At 34.1% G+C, this 13329-nt stretch overlaps 2 protein-coding genes across 2 annotated transcripts; one reads left to right on the top strand and one right to left on the bottom strand.

Annotated features, from left to right (window-relative positions):
- The first annotated feature begins 723 nt into the window (after window positions 1-723).
- Window positions 724-6470, top strand: LOC18100289 (respiratory burst oxidase homolog protein E). The gene is made up of 14 exons (XM_006381507.3): window positions 724-1484; window positions 1579-1738; window positions 2036-2084; window positions 2556-2669; window positions 3254-3676; window positions 3919-4302; window positions 4380-4475; window positions 4572-4687; window positions 4786-4956; window positions 5047-5206; window positions 5300-5488; window positions 5606-5734; window positions 5896-5974; window positions 6127-6470. The coding sequence occupies exons 1-14, from the start codon at window positions 884-886 to the stop codon at window positions 6234-6236; spliced, it is 2781 nt and encodes a 926-aa protein (XP_006381569.1). The 5' UTR covers window positions 724-883; the 3' UTR covers window positions 6237-6470.
- A 309-nt stretch (window positions 6471-6779) lies between these two features.
- On the bottom strand, window positions 6780-8290 carry LOC18100290 (uncharacterized). Its single transcript, XM_006381508.3, has 2 exons — window positions 7924-8290; window positions 6780-7137 (listed from the first exon to the last, which is right to left on the bottom strand). Exons 1-2 carry the CDS (start codon window positions 8070-8072, stop codon window positions 7002-7004), a joined length of 285 nt encoding a protein of 94 aa, XP_006381570.1. The 5' UTR covers window positions 8073-8290; the 3' UTR covers window positions 6780-7001.
- Between the last annotated feature and the right edge of the window lie 5039 nt (window positions 8291-13329).

A 13329-nucleotide genomic window follows, 5' to 3' on the forward strand; every position in this document is an offset into this window, starting at 1 on the left:
CGTCTGTAAATCTATCGATATATTTATTATCTACGAGAGTTTTTTTGAATGACTGTTTTTGTATGATTTTATTAGTAACATACATACCAACAGACTGCTAGTGTAAATACTGATGTTATAAGTAACACTGTTAAATCTGATAGTGAATTAAATCAAAACTAAGAATTATAAAGAGTTTTTAATTTATAAATCTAGTATTATATATAAATTAGATGGTACTCTGTATCTTTCTACCGTCATGTTTTTAAAGATAAGAAAAAAAAAACTTAGATATAATGATATAAATTTATTAAAAAAAAATCATTTTAGATACATTTAAATAGCTTATTGGATATTTTCAGCTAGATAAGAGTTATACTTGATAACAAGATTTAGATTAAACAATCTTCCGTCAACTCAAACAAGGATAGAATCTTATAAAAGGAAAAAAGATTGGAAAAGAAAAATTAAATTAAATAATAAGGGTGAACACTATAAAATGAAGCCATGAAAAAAGAATTTATATATCTGATATGGAAAAAAAATAAAAATCGGTACACTGTAGTATTGAAAACACAGTGAATTGGAAGGGTGGGATACAAATTAATTAATGGGAGTTGTCCGCATAGGCTTGTAGACAAGCGTTGAAATCGTGTGTAGAGATCGGTTGAGAAGTGTTTGTCTTGCATGTTTTAGGACGGCCTTGCTACTTGTAAACCATTTATTTATCTTCTCTAGAATTCCAAGCCAAGCGTGTCAATCGAAACTCATCTCCTTCTTCTTCTTCTTCTCTCTCTCTCTCTCTCTCTCTCTCTCTCTGCATCCCATTTCTATGCATAACCATCAAGAAAACGAAACAAAAAATATAATAATACAAGTAAAACAAGTCTGACCTAAAAACATAATGAAATCAACTTCGTCGTTTGGGAGGACGAGCTCCAGGCTATCCAATTACAGCCGCACGTTTGACTTACCAGACGATGATCTCGACGGTTCAGAAACCGCCAGCGACTGCGAGATTGGCGGTGCAATGTTGCCGATTTTCTTGAACGACCTGAGAAGAAACAACCAAGATGAGTTAGTTGAGGTCACGCTCGAGCTCGAGAAAGACTCCATTGTTGTTTGCAGTGTTAATCCGAACGGTAGAGGTATGTCAACTCCGAGTACGCCTGGCGGTGGTGCTGCGGCGGGGATTTTAGAGAGGAGTTTGTCGGCAACGTCGAGGATTAGACGGAAGTTCGGGTGGTTAAGATCAAGATCTTCGAGAACGACATGGTCGGAGAATGAAGAGAGAGTAATCTCGGCGAGAGATGCACGGAAATTGAAAGCCAAGCTTGACAGGTCAAAACTGAGCGCTCAAAGAGGACTGAAAGGGTTGAGGTTTATAAATAAGACAACCGGTACGACGTCTGAGTCGAATGAGCTGTGGAAACGAGTCGAGTCCAGGTTCAAGTTGCTTTCTAAAGACGGTTTGCTTGCTAGAGAAGATTTTGGTGAATGTATAGGTAAATAGTTACTCAATAATAATCACTGGTTAAAAATAAATAATTTTATGTTTGTTGTTGGGTTTCTGACATGGTGTGTGAGCTATTGTGTTAGGGATGGTGAATTCGAAGGAGTTTGCGGTGTGTATATTTGATGCACTAGCGAGGAGGAAGAGGCAGAGAATAACGAAAATAAGCAAAGAAGAGCTTCATGATTTCTGGTTACAGATTTCTGACCAGAGTTTTGACGCGCGCCTTCAAATTTTCTTTGACATGTGCGTCTCTCTCTCTCTCATTTTTTTCACCCTCGAATGTTTTGAAAATCATAGTAGCAATTGGGATTTGACGATCTTTAAGTTCTACGTACAAACTCAACGGTGGTGTTTCAGACTGTAGCATAAATCTCAGGTGGTAAGCATGCATGACCACCGTCGTCTCGATCTGCCTATATTTTTCGGGCGTTTGATCAGTACTTCTCAGACAAGTTCCAGGGCTCTTTAATTAATCTGCTGATAGTCTGGTTTTAATTCCAATCGGAAAACGAGAAACCTGAAACTTCTGGTGCATTGCAGGGCAGATAGCAATGAAGACGGAAGGATCATAAGAGAAGAAGTGCAGGAGGTAATAATATTTTCAGTAGTATAATATTATTCTCCCAAAAGATTCCTAAATAATATTACACTACTGACTGAGATGCACAATACCAACTATGATAGAGTTGCTATTCGAAGAAATAATTCAATTAGATTTATTATTTTCGGGTGAAAAACATTAATAATTGTTTATTCCTGAGTTGTTGTTTCGCACGCATTCACCGGTTTTAGAAAGTGGTATTATTTCTTAATTCTTTTAGCATTAAAATATATAGGTTTCTCACAAATTAAGCAAATTAATCGGAGACATGTTTTACAACTGTGTTAACTACCATCAATCAAATCAAAGTATTTGTCAAGAAGCATATTTACATGACAACACCCTACATTTCTTTTTTTTTAATTTATTATTATAAAGTAGTTAGTTATATGCACATCATGAGCAACCGATGCCAGATAATATTTTAACTGTGACATTATTACTTTCTTTTAATCCCAGCTTATAATGCTCAGTGCTTCTGCAAATAAACTGTCAAAGTTGAAAGAACAAGCAGAAGAATATGCTTCGTTGATAATGGAAGAACTTGATCCTGAAAACCTCGGATACATTGAGGTAAATCACAAATTCAACCTTCAAATGATGATCAAGCTGATTGTTTACCTCAGTTCCAGCTTTTTGAATAGGTTAATAGTCGGTTTATTTGTGTTTTTGATATTTTTTTGTTTTAAATTAATTTTTTTAACGTTCTTATATTGTTTTGGTATGTTAATATAAAAATAATTTTTTAAAAAAATATTATTTTAATATAATTTCAAACAAAAAATAATTTAAAAAATAACTATTAATATAATATCAAATAAAATTAATAAATTATTTTTAATTTAGCCTACCTTACATTCAGCCCGAGGACTCCTCGGGCCTCGTCATGAAAACCACAAATCATGTAGTGGATGCCACAAATCACTGAATTTACTATATTTCTTTCTTTTATTGGTTTCATGATTTATTATAAATTTATGATTCATGTACTTGTATTTAATATTCAGTAATAAAGTCACCGGAAGATTCATGACTAAAAAAAGTAACGGGAAGTTTTCTTGACTTTTTCAGTCCTCCAACTTACAATTGGGCTTAGTCTTTTCATTTAAAAAAAAAAAAAAGATTTAAGAGAAAAAAGAGTTATTTCCCATTTTCAGTTATGGCAGTTAGAGACACTTCTTCTACAAAGGGACACATACATGAACTACAGCAGACCATTGAGTACAGCAAGTGTAAGCTGGAGTCAGAACATAAGTTCAATCAAACCCCGGAACGTGATGCATAGGCTAAGCTTTAAATTGAGGAATTTAATTCTAGAGAAATGGCAAAGGGCATGGATTTTATCGCTGTGGGTGATGATAATGGTTGGCCTATTCGTCTGGAAATTCCTTCAATACAAGAACAAGGCTGCATTTCACGTCATGGGCTATTGCTTGGCGAGTGCCAAAGGTGCTGCAGAGACTCTCAAATTCAACATGGCTCTAATTCTATTACCTGTTTGTCGAAACACACTGACTTGGCTTCGGTCCACTCGAGCAAGGTCATTTGTTCCTTTTGATGAAAATATTAATTTCCACAAGGTAAGAAGGCTTACTATGCTAATTATATATAATTGACAAAGGATTTGGACAGGTTAATTAATAGATAAAAAGAAATCAAATTCATATACGATTTGCCTTTGCTTAAGGTTCTGTTCATAATTAATGATGGAGCAACAATCCGAGATTCTACAAGCCAACCAAATGAAAGAAGTGAATATTTAATAGAAACATGCTAAAAACATCGTCAGTCCCTGACCCCCTCTTTTACCTTATTTTCCCAGATGGTTGCAGGCGCTATAGTAATTGGAGTCATCTTGCATGCAGGAAACCATCTATTATGTGACTTTCCCCGTCTGATAAACTCGTCTCCTGAAAATTTTGCCTTGATTGCGTCTGATTTCAATAATAAAAAGCCTACATATAAAGAACTTGTGACTGGTATTGAAGGCGTGACTGGGATTTCTATGGTGGTGTTATTGACCATTGCATTCACTCTGGCAACAGGCCGTTTCCGGAGAAATGGGGTGAGACTACCTGCACCCTTCAACAAATTGACAGGTTTCAATGCGTTCTGGTACTCTCATCATCTTACTGGTGTGGTCTATATTCTGCTGCTCGTCCATGGAACCTTCTTGTTCTTAGCCCACAAGTGGTATCAGAAAACAGTAAGAACTTTCGAAGCTTTTGTGACAAGATAATCAATAATTAGCAAGTAACATCTGTTATTTTTCTGATTTTCCAGACGTGGATGTATATCTCTGCTCCCTTGCTGCTCTACATGGTTGAACGAAATGTGAGAACACGTAGATCAGAACATTATTCTGTAAAATTATTGAAGGTAATCAGTCAAGTTCTTGGAGGCTTTAGCGCTGCTTTCTAGATGATCTCTTGTTTTTCTTGGCAAGAAGAGTCTAACATGACCTGATTCGGATAGGTGTCAGTGCTACCGGGAAATGTCCTAAGCTTAATCTTGTCCAAGCCACAGGGATTTAAGTACAAAAGTGGGCAGTACATTTTTCTACAATGCCCAGCAATTTCCTCCTTTGAATGGTAGTGTTTCTGAAAATAACAACTCCTGTTAATTACAATAATTATTATTATTATGAAATATGATCATGTTTCAAAGAAATGAACCTAGTCCCTTTCAGGCACCCATTCTCTATAACCTCAGCACCAGGGGATGACTATCTCAGTGTTCACATCCGGATAGTCGGAGACTGGACGGAGGAATTGAAGCGAGTTTTCACCGAGGAAAATGATTCACCATCTGTTATTGGTCGTGCCAAATTTGGTCAACTTGGGCACATGGATCAAACAAGGTTATTTAAACACTGAGCAACTCCACTGTATTAGACTTGCATTCAAACAATTTGTGAAAATATTGAGGCAAAATGCCTGCATTGCTGCAGACAACCAAAGCTGTATGTTGATGGTCCATATGGGGCTCCAGCACAAGACTACAGAAATTACGATGTCTTGCTTCTCGTGGGGCTTGGCATAGGAGCTACCCCTTTCATAAGCATCCTTAGAGATCTTTTGAATAATACACGAACAGCAGATAATCAAATGGTAAATGTCATTCCCTGAGATTTCATCTGTGCATATTATACTATTATAAAGTGAAGATTTACATCCAGCAATTGATTTTCTATGTTTTACTAGGATTCAAACACTGAAAACAGTCGGTCAGATGACAGTTCAAATAGTTATGCATCTTCAAGTATGACACCAGTTAGCAAGAAGAGAACACAGAGGACTACCAATGCTCATTTCTACTGGGTTACTAGAGAGCCTGGATCTTTTGAATGGTTTAAAGGAGTCATGGATGAAGTTGCAGAGATGGATCACAAAGTAAGACAAAAACTTCCAACCCATGTTTCATTATCCATGTCTCAAATAAATTGCCACGGCTATCATTACAAAGTGATAGGTATTAACCTTCCCTCTTCTTATATAACAACAAAATAGGGTCAAATCGAACTGCACAACTACCTTACAAGCGTTTACGAAGAAGGTGATGCAAGGTCAACTTTGATCACCATGGTCCAAGCTCTCAATCATGCGAAACATGGTGTTGACATCGTGTCAGGCACTCGAGTATGTTCCCTGATAAATATAAAGTTTTAGGTTGTCAAAATTACTGTAGACAACAAGGTCAACCCGCCAATCAATAACTGGTGGGAGCTGGGAAATCAAATATTCAAAGCACCGCAGGGGTGAAGAAAACTTATTCATCATTTGGCTCTATTTTGTTGCAGGTGAGGACACACTTTGCAAGACCAAATTGGAAAGAAGTGTTCAACAAAATTGCTTCAAAGCATCCGTTTGGCACAGTAGGTAAGGAAAGCATACAAATTAATAAAACACCATTTTCATGTAATGACCAGATTACGGTTGAAAATACAAGGCATCGATCTTCTGCAATCTTTTGGTAATAGACAAGTATTATAATTTTTTACTAAAAAACAGCTTGTTAAATTACAATGCAGGGGTGTTCTATTGCGGGATGCCAGTGTTGGCAAAGGAGCTGAAGAAGCTATGCCAGGAGCTGAGTCACAAGACAACCACAAGGTTTGAGTTTCACAAGGAGTATTTCTGAAGCAAGAGGAACACCATTTGAAAGTCAAGCTATTATTATTATTATTATCATCATCATCATCATCTTTTGTAATTACTAAAAAAACCGAGGGAAAATTTATATGTATACATGTCCTATATGTAGCTCAGAAAGATGTAGATGCAGTTATCTACTATATTGATATAGCAATGGTGTCCAACACAAAAGAGATGTTCAATAAAAAAGAAAAACAGAGAGAGAAAGAATTTTAAAGGATTTTCGATGCTTCTGCTAATCTGTCTAAGGATTCCAATAGTTGAAAATACTTCCTGAAAGCCTTCAGAATGGACAGCTTAGCTGTGTTGACACAAGGAGCAGTTATAATATTGTGTTCACAGAGATCATTGCAATTATTTTAATATAAACATGCTGTATTTCCAAATCAAAATGGAGAAGGGCCATAAGTTGACTTCAATAACATGCCAGCAAGGCACTGGGGTGGTGAATGGAAAGGAAATTAATAAGCTCATCAGACAGCACAGAGTGCAGTGCAGTGAATGGAAAGGAAATTCACATGCCATTGGATTCTAGGGCTGCATACTTGAATATGATTTGATGAATAAAGCCCACAACAACAGAGATTACCGGTGTTATATAGGGGGGGAAATAGCCTGCAAATAACTTATACATGTATCAATGAGCAACTTGCAAAATGTTAGAATGTTAATAGGATGTCATTGGCATGAGACACAGACAAGCATAGGCAGCTCTATCAGTTGTATGACATACAAAAGGGTTTTTACTGCGTCAGTCATCTTTCAACCTCCTAAGAAGCTTAGCAGCCCATCTCCTAACACGTTTCTTCAGCGTGTACCCAACAACAATTCCAGCAACAAAGAAAATTGCACACATCTTTGAGCAAGTCCACAGAGAAACCATTTGCCTGCAATTAGATGAAGAATCGCACGGTCTATAAGGAAAGCCAGAGATGCTGTAATTACAATTCAGTTGGCAATGACAGAACCAGAGCCAAATAATACGATTTTGGCAGCACTGTAAATCAGACCATTTCTTGGAACTTAACTAAAAATTGCGGAGAACTGAGAATTTATGAGAAATATCTGAAAGTTATTCAGCAAGCATACATTTGTCCAAAATCTGGAAACGAAACATTCAAACTGCTCTAACTGAGAACCAAACCAGTTGGGAGATTTTGGTTGCTTCCTCGCTAATTTAATAGAAATTTACACAAGATTGTTTGTGACAAGAAAGATCACATATGCAAACATGAGTTACCACCATTGAATAAACTTTTCAAACAAATCAAAGACTGTGTTTCCTATGAAGGCTAGGATACACAACTACACATAACATTTACAAATGTGCACTTCCGTAACTTTTCCAATTCACAAAGGCATGATGAACCCTTTTTCACAGGAAAAAAATAAGTCCACAGATAATAATTAGCACTACAAATCCCAATTGATCAACAAAAATTAAGTGCAGAACATGGAACTGAATCATAATCCAATGAGCAATAAAAAGATTCTATTACAAAGACAACAATTACTTTATCCCTGAATTATAGATACACAGCCTTACAAGGAAATTGAGGGCTCACTCAATATCATAGTCAGCAAGTAATTGGACGATCCAAAAAAGGAAAAAAAAGTAAAAAAAAAATACTCCAAAAGAAAAAAGAAAGTAAATAACTGGACAAGAAAAGCACCTGGGAGGCCTGGTGATCAAAACACGAGACTGGTCCGGGGGAGATAAAGCTGCAGTTAATCCAGCCTTTTCGCTTAAGTTGTAAGAATTACCAGACAAGGAAGCCCCTGGCTTCGTGTCCTGACGTACAAATTTCAGTAATCCCTCCATTTTGCTATCTTACTTTTAGGTTTCAAACAACTACAAACAAGGAACAGAGATATTTGAAGAATTGAAAACCCAAATAGTCAACTATAGCTGTTTTAAGTTCTGCCCAGAAAAAAAAAATTGGATTGGAAGGCTAGGGTTTAGGGTTTTGTTTTCTTTGCCGGTTAATGCTTTAAAACTTATTTGCTCTTTCGACGATTTGGAGGAAATAAATTGCAGAGAGGTCCCTAACCTTCGTGATATCCTACATACACTCTAGATCAATTCCAGATACTTTTTTTTTTATTTCTCATATATTTAGAAAGACTAAATTAAATAATATTCTAAATTAGTTATGCGAAAATATAATTAATTTATAATCAATCATTAATGAGTAAACGTGGAGTAAATTAATGAATAGGCAATCCAGGAGCAAAAGGCATGAACGCGTATCTAGTCCACCCTATGTTTGATAGTGTGGTTTTACTTTCATTGACTTAGGTTATCCCATTTGAATTGCTAGTAAATAACAAAAAAATTAAATGGAAACACAAATTGACTAGATAATAATCTTATTAGTTCAGCCATGAATTGAAGATGGATTGGAAGGTTAGGGTAGGCTTTAAGGTTTTACTTTTTTTTGTTAGTTAATTAGGGTTTTAAGTATTTGATTTCATCACAACAAAATACATTTCAGGATTATAAAAAGAAAGTTGTAATTTGGTAAATTTGTGAAGAATTTATAAATATTACTATATTTTCTTCATCATTAGATAAATAATGTTATAATTATTTCATTAAAAAGCACAAAAATGCATTTTTGTTATGATTTAAAATATAAAATATTGTATAATAATATTATTTGAAGACCTTTTAAAGTTTCAAACAACTATAGACATACGAGGTGTGTGATTGAATAAATTGGTGTTAAATCCTTGAATGTGTTTGACTGACTTAAACTTGTTAGGCTTCCGAGAACTTTTAGACATAAGGAAAATGATAATTTAAAAAAAATAAGAGTCCCAAGAATTTCATTAAACAATCTAAGATCACTTAGAATTCGAGTAAAGATTACTTAAAGATCATGTCTTCTTTTTAAGTTTAAGGATCACTTACACAACTTTCACGTTAGTCTTTCCATAGACATATGCGATCTCTCTATTTAAAATTCTCATGCAAATCAGTTCAATGTACATGTCATCTGGCAAACACCTACATATTAGTTCCATGTATCTTTTATACCTCAGCTTATGAGAACAATTACTTCTTTTTATATATAAAAAAGAACATAATTAATATGTATCAGTCTCAATGACTCTAATTAATGTTTAGTCTTAATAGAGCATCGACCATGAATTTTTAAGAACAATGTTTTGATGCAATAAGAATCTTATAATTATAACAATTTTATAATTTTCTTTGTAAAATATTTTTGTTACAAGAAATTTATCTTTACTCTAGACTCATTAATCAAATATAAATGAATATTAAAGATAAAGAAAATCTTTATTAATAATAAATATGTTTTTACATGAATAGAGACAGTAAACGTATAACTAACTGATTGGCTACAAGGCATATACAGTAACATAGCTTGTCTAGCTTGGATTTTTTACCTGGTGACCAGAGAATTTATAGATTTTAGTCACGTCATCTTACCTCATAAATCATAGAGAGTGGTGTTGCAAATACCTTGTGATGCTTAAAGTTACAGGTGCCTCGTGATGAGTGAAGCAATGATGAAGAGTGATATCTTGGTAAGTTGTGAAAAATGAAAATCATTAGTGGAGAGATTGATGCTTGTCATTGGTTTGTGATGCTCATTGTACCATTGGTGGAGAGTTGATGTTTCTACTATACATAGAGAATTTATGTGCGCAGAGGCATGCAAGTGTGCATTAGTTGGTGGTGTGCAGTGACTGCTTTGACTTTTTAAAACTAAAAAAAATACATTGAGGTATGTGCCTAGGATAGTGTATTGAAAAACCCATTTGATGTGGGTGATGTCTTGCAGGCCTTTTTTTGTAATCATCATATACAATCATTTCAAGAAGTCATATAAAGTTAGTAATGATATTGTTTGTCTTTTTCATGAGGTTGTCTTAAAGTGCTTTATAATAATAATAATAATAATAATAATGTGTTATAGTCAAGAAAGTCTAAATTAACCAATGTTTTCTTTTCTTTTTTTATTTTTTATTTTTTGCCAATTTAAAATACTAAGACCATACATCATTTAATGGGTTAATGCTTGTAGGTATTCTTTACTTTTCTTTGTATTAATTTCATCTTTTTATTTTTATTTTCTTGTCTTAGTTACATCTTAAAGTTAAGGTTTGAGGCTTGCAACTTTAAATCTCATCGTTAAGTGCATACGATAGTGAAACGTGTCATATACAATTTTTTCTAGCTTGTCACTTTTTTATTACTTTTTTCAAGATTTTTTTTATAACAAAAGATGCATAGGACACATGTTACTATTCTATATATTTAATGCTAAGATTTAATGCCATTAATATCAAACCTTAATGAAATAATATAGTAAAAATAAAAATTATATATAAAATGATGAAATTAATACAAAAAAAAATGGATGGGCATTATCATAATAAAATCAAAAGCATAGGAACTCCCACAAACATTAACCCTTCATTTATTTCATTCCAATTTATGATTGAATGACATTACTATTTTGCATAGTTTTAAAAACCAACCCGGAGGTTGACCCGGTCAAGAGGCCGGGTCCCGGGTTTTATGGATCAACCCGGGTCAACCCGGGTCAACCCGCATTTATGCAAGGATATGTATGTGCGATCCCTTCAAATAAAACAAAATATCACACCTGCAGACGTTATACCTTTACCTTTGTTGCCTTTACCTTTGTTGCTATCAAATGCTCTCCTTCACTTGAAACTGGCCATCCTAAAAATTAACAGTAAAGAAAGAAAGAGAGACAAAGCAGATCTGACACACTTGTTGCAAATAGAGAGAGAGAAACAAAGAAAGATCAACCATGAGAACTAGCAATCACTTGATAGGGGTACTCAACATCCTGACTTTTTGCTATATACCCATCCTAGGAGGTGGTATATGGCTAAGCGGCAGAGCCAACAACACAGATTTTCTGAAATTCTTACAGTGGCCATTGATAGTAATTGGGATCTCAATCATGGTTGTTTCTTTAGCCGGTTTCGCTGGCGCATGCTATCAAAACACTTCCTTGATATGGGTTTAGCTATTTGCTATGTTCTTCATCATCGCCACACTTTTAGGGTTCATCATCTTTGCCTGTGTTGTCATTGATAAAGGGTCGGGCAACCCAGTCTTGAATCGTGCGTATTGTGACTATTATCTGCAGGACAAGGTTTGTGGTTAGATGGGGAGAAGTATTAATGGCGTCCCTGAGACTGCAGATATGCCCAACCACAACTTCCCTCACCCCTCTCAGTCATCCCCCTGACCTTTTGGCCAAAACTAGAGAGCCCCTCCTTCTTCTTCCCCGGTCTACGCAGAAACCACATTTGAAAAGGAAAAAAAAACACCGGGTCTTGTCCGGGTTTGCCCGGGTCATGGGTCGACCCGCCGGGTCGACCGGGTTTTGCCGTGTTGTTGCACCAGCCTGTTTTTTAACAAACCTGGACCGGTCCAGCCACCGAGTTGACCGGGTCCCGGGTCAACCCGCCGGGCCGGTCCGGGTTTAAAAACTATGCTATTTTGTGATACAAAAACACTTTATTTTTACACATGTGATTTGAGCTTCCATTTTTATTGGTCTTAATTTATTTTTATACTCTAGTCTGCTCTTCTATAATTCTTTATTAGTGTCGCCCACATCTGATCCTATTATCATAATTGCCTATTGTTTATGTTCGTATTCACACCACCATTCTTTGAACTCATAGCAACCTTATGGATTTCCTATCTTTTTAGAGTTTAACATTATTTATAAAAATCACCATAATAAATCTCGTCTCGTTTTTTTTTGGTGTGGTGCTTTTATAAGGATTGGAATTAAGTAATTTTTCATATTTTTTGTCTTCTCAATAATTTGTACATTTGATTTTTGATTTTTTGTGTTATTTTTATGTTTATACAACTTCTATAATTGACCATACAATATATAACTGATTTTTTTTATAGCATTGAATATATATATATGTTAATTTTGACCAATAAAAGTACAATAAATGACTATCTTGTAAGAAAAAAGGGAATTCATAATTGACAAAACTTCAAAATCAAAAAGAAAATAATCAAATATCTTATATGACTGGAAATGGGGTAGACAGTTCGTTTCATTCAATATATCCATCTATCCTTATATATTAATTGTATTATTTTGAATACCTTTTATGAATTTTTCACCTTCATATACCTTTGTATATTGATATTTTTCTCATATATTGGTTTTGCTATTTTTGGACAAAATTAAAAGAATATTCAAACAAACTAAAAATTTAAAGAGTTCAGACATCTCAAGAAAATTTAAATAAACCATACATATGCTTTGTTTATGAGGTTAACTAATGAAATATTTGAAAAATCAATGACTTACAAACTTATTTCATTTATATAGCCAAATTTTTATTTATGAAGTTTTATGACAATTATTTCAACCTTTAGATCTTACAAGTTATTATTTTTTTAGGTTTTTTAATTTTATCCTTTTTTTAGTTTTAGTTTTTTAATTTTTATTATAAAATATGCTTTCAAATTAAATAATATTATTTTTCTCGATCCATATAGTTTAGTTGATAAGAATGGGATGAATGCATTTAAAGAGGTATTGGGTATGTCGATTATTAGATGCTTTCCTAAAATATGATTGTTGGAAATGTAATTTTTTATGTGAATCTGGAGTGTAAGAACCATTGAACCCACAAACAAGATAAAACATAACCCAAGAAAGTAAAATCAGATTGATAAAAAAACTCGATCCAATGATTACTTGAATCAATAAAACAAAGTTATTAATGAAAGACCCTAACCCTTTGATTATAAAAAACTAAGAACAAAATGTATAATGATGAATGCTATAAATACATAATTATTTGATAAGTTTTGAAGAGTTCAATAAAGAACCACGAGTATGAGCAACTTTACACACATATAATATTATTTCTGAAATAAGTCATGTATATTCTAAAAAACCTAAATACAAGTTAAATAAGCCTATTTATGTTAGGTAAAATATCATAAAAGATGCTGAAAAAATAACAAAAGAATTTTAAATAAAAAAAATCATAAATCAACTAGAAAAATAATACCAACTCTAACACAA

The sequence above is a fragment of the Populus trichocarpa genome, chromosome 6, assembly GCF_000002775.5.
Source record: "Populus trichocarpa isolate Nisqually-1 chromosome 6, P.trichocarpa_v4.1, whole genome shotgun sequence".
NCBI classification, from domain to species: domain Eukaryota; kingdom Viridiplantae; phylum Streptophyta; class Magnoliopsida; order Malpighiales; family Salicaceae; genus Populus; species Populus trichocarpa.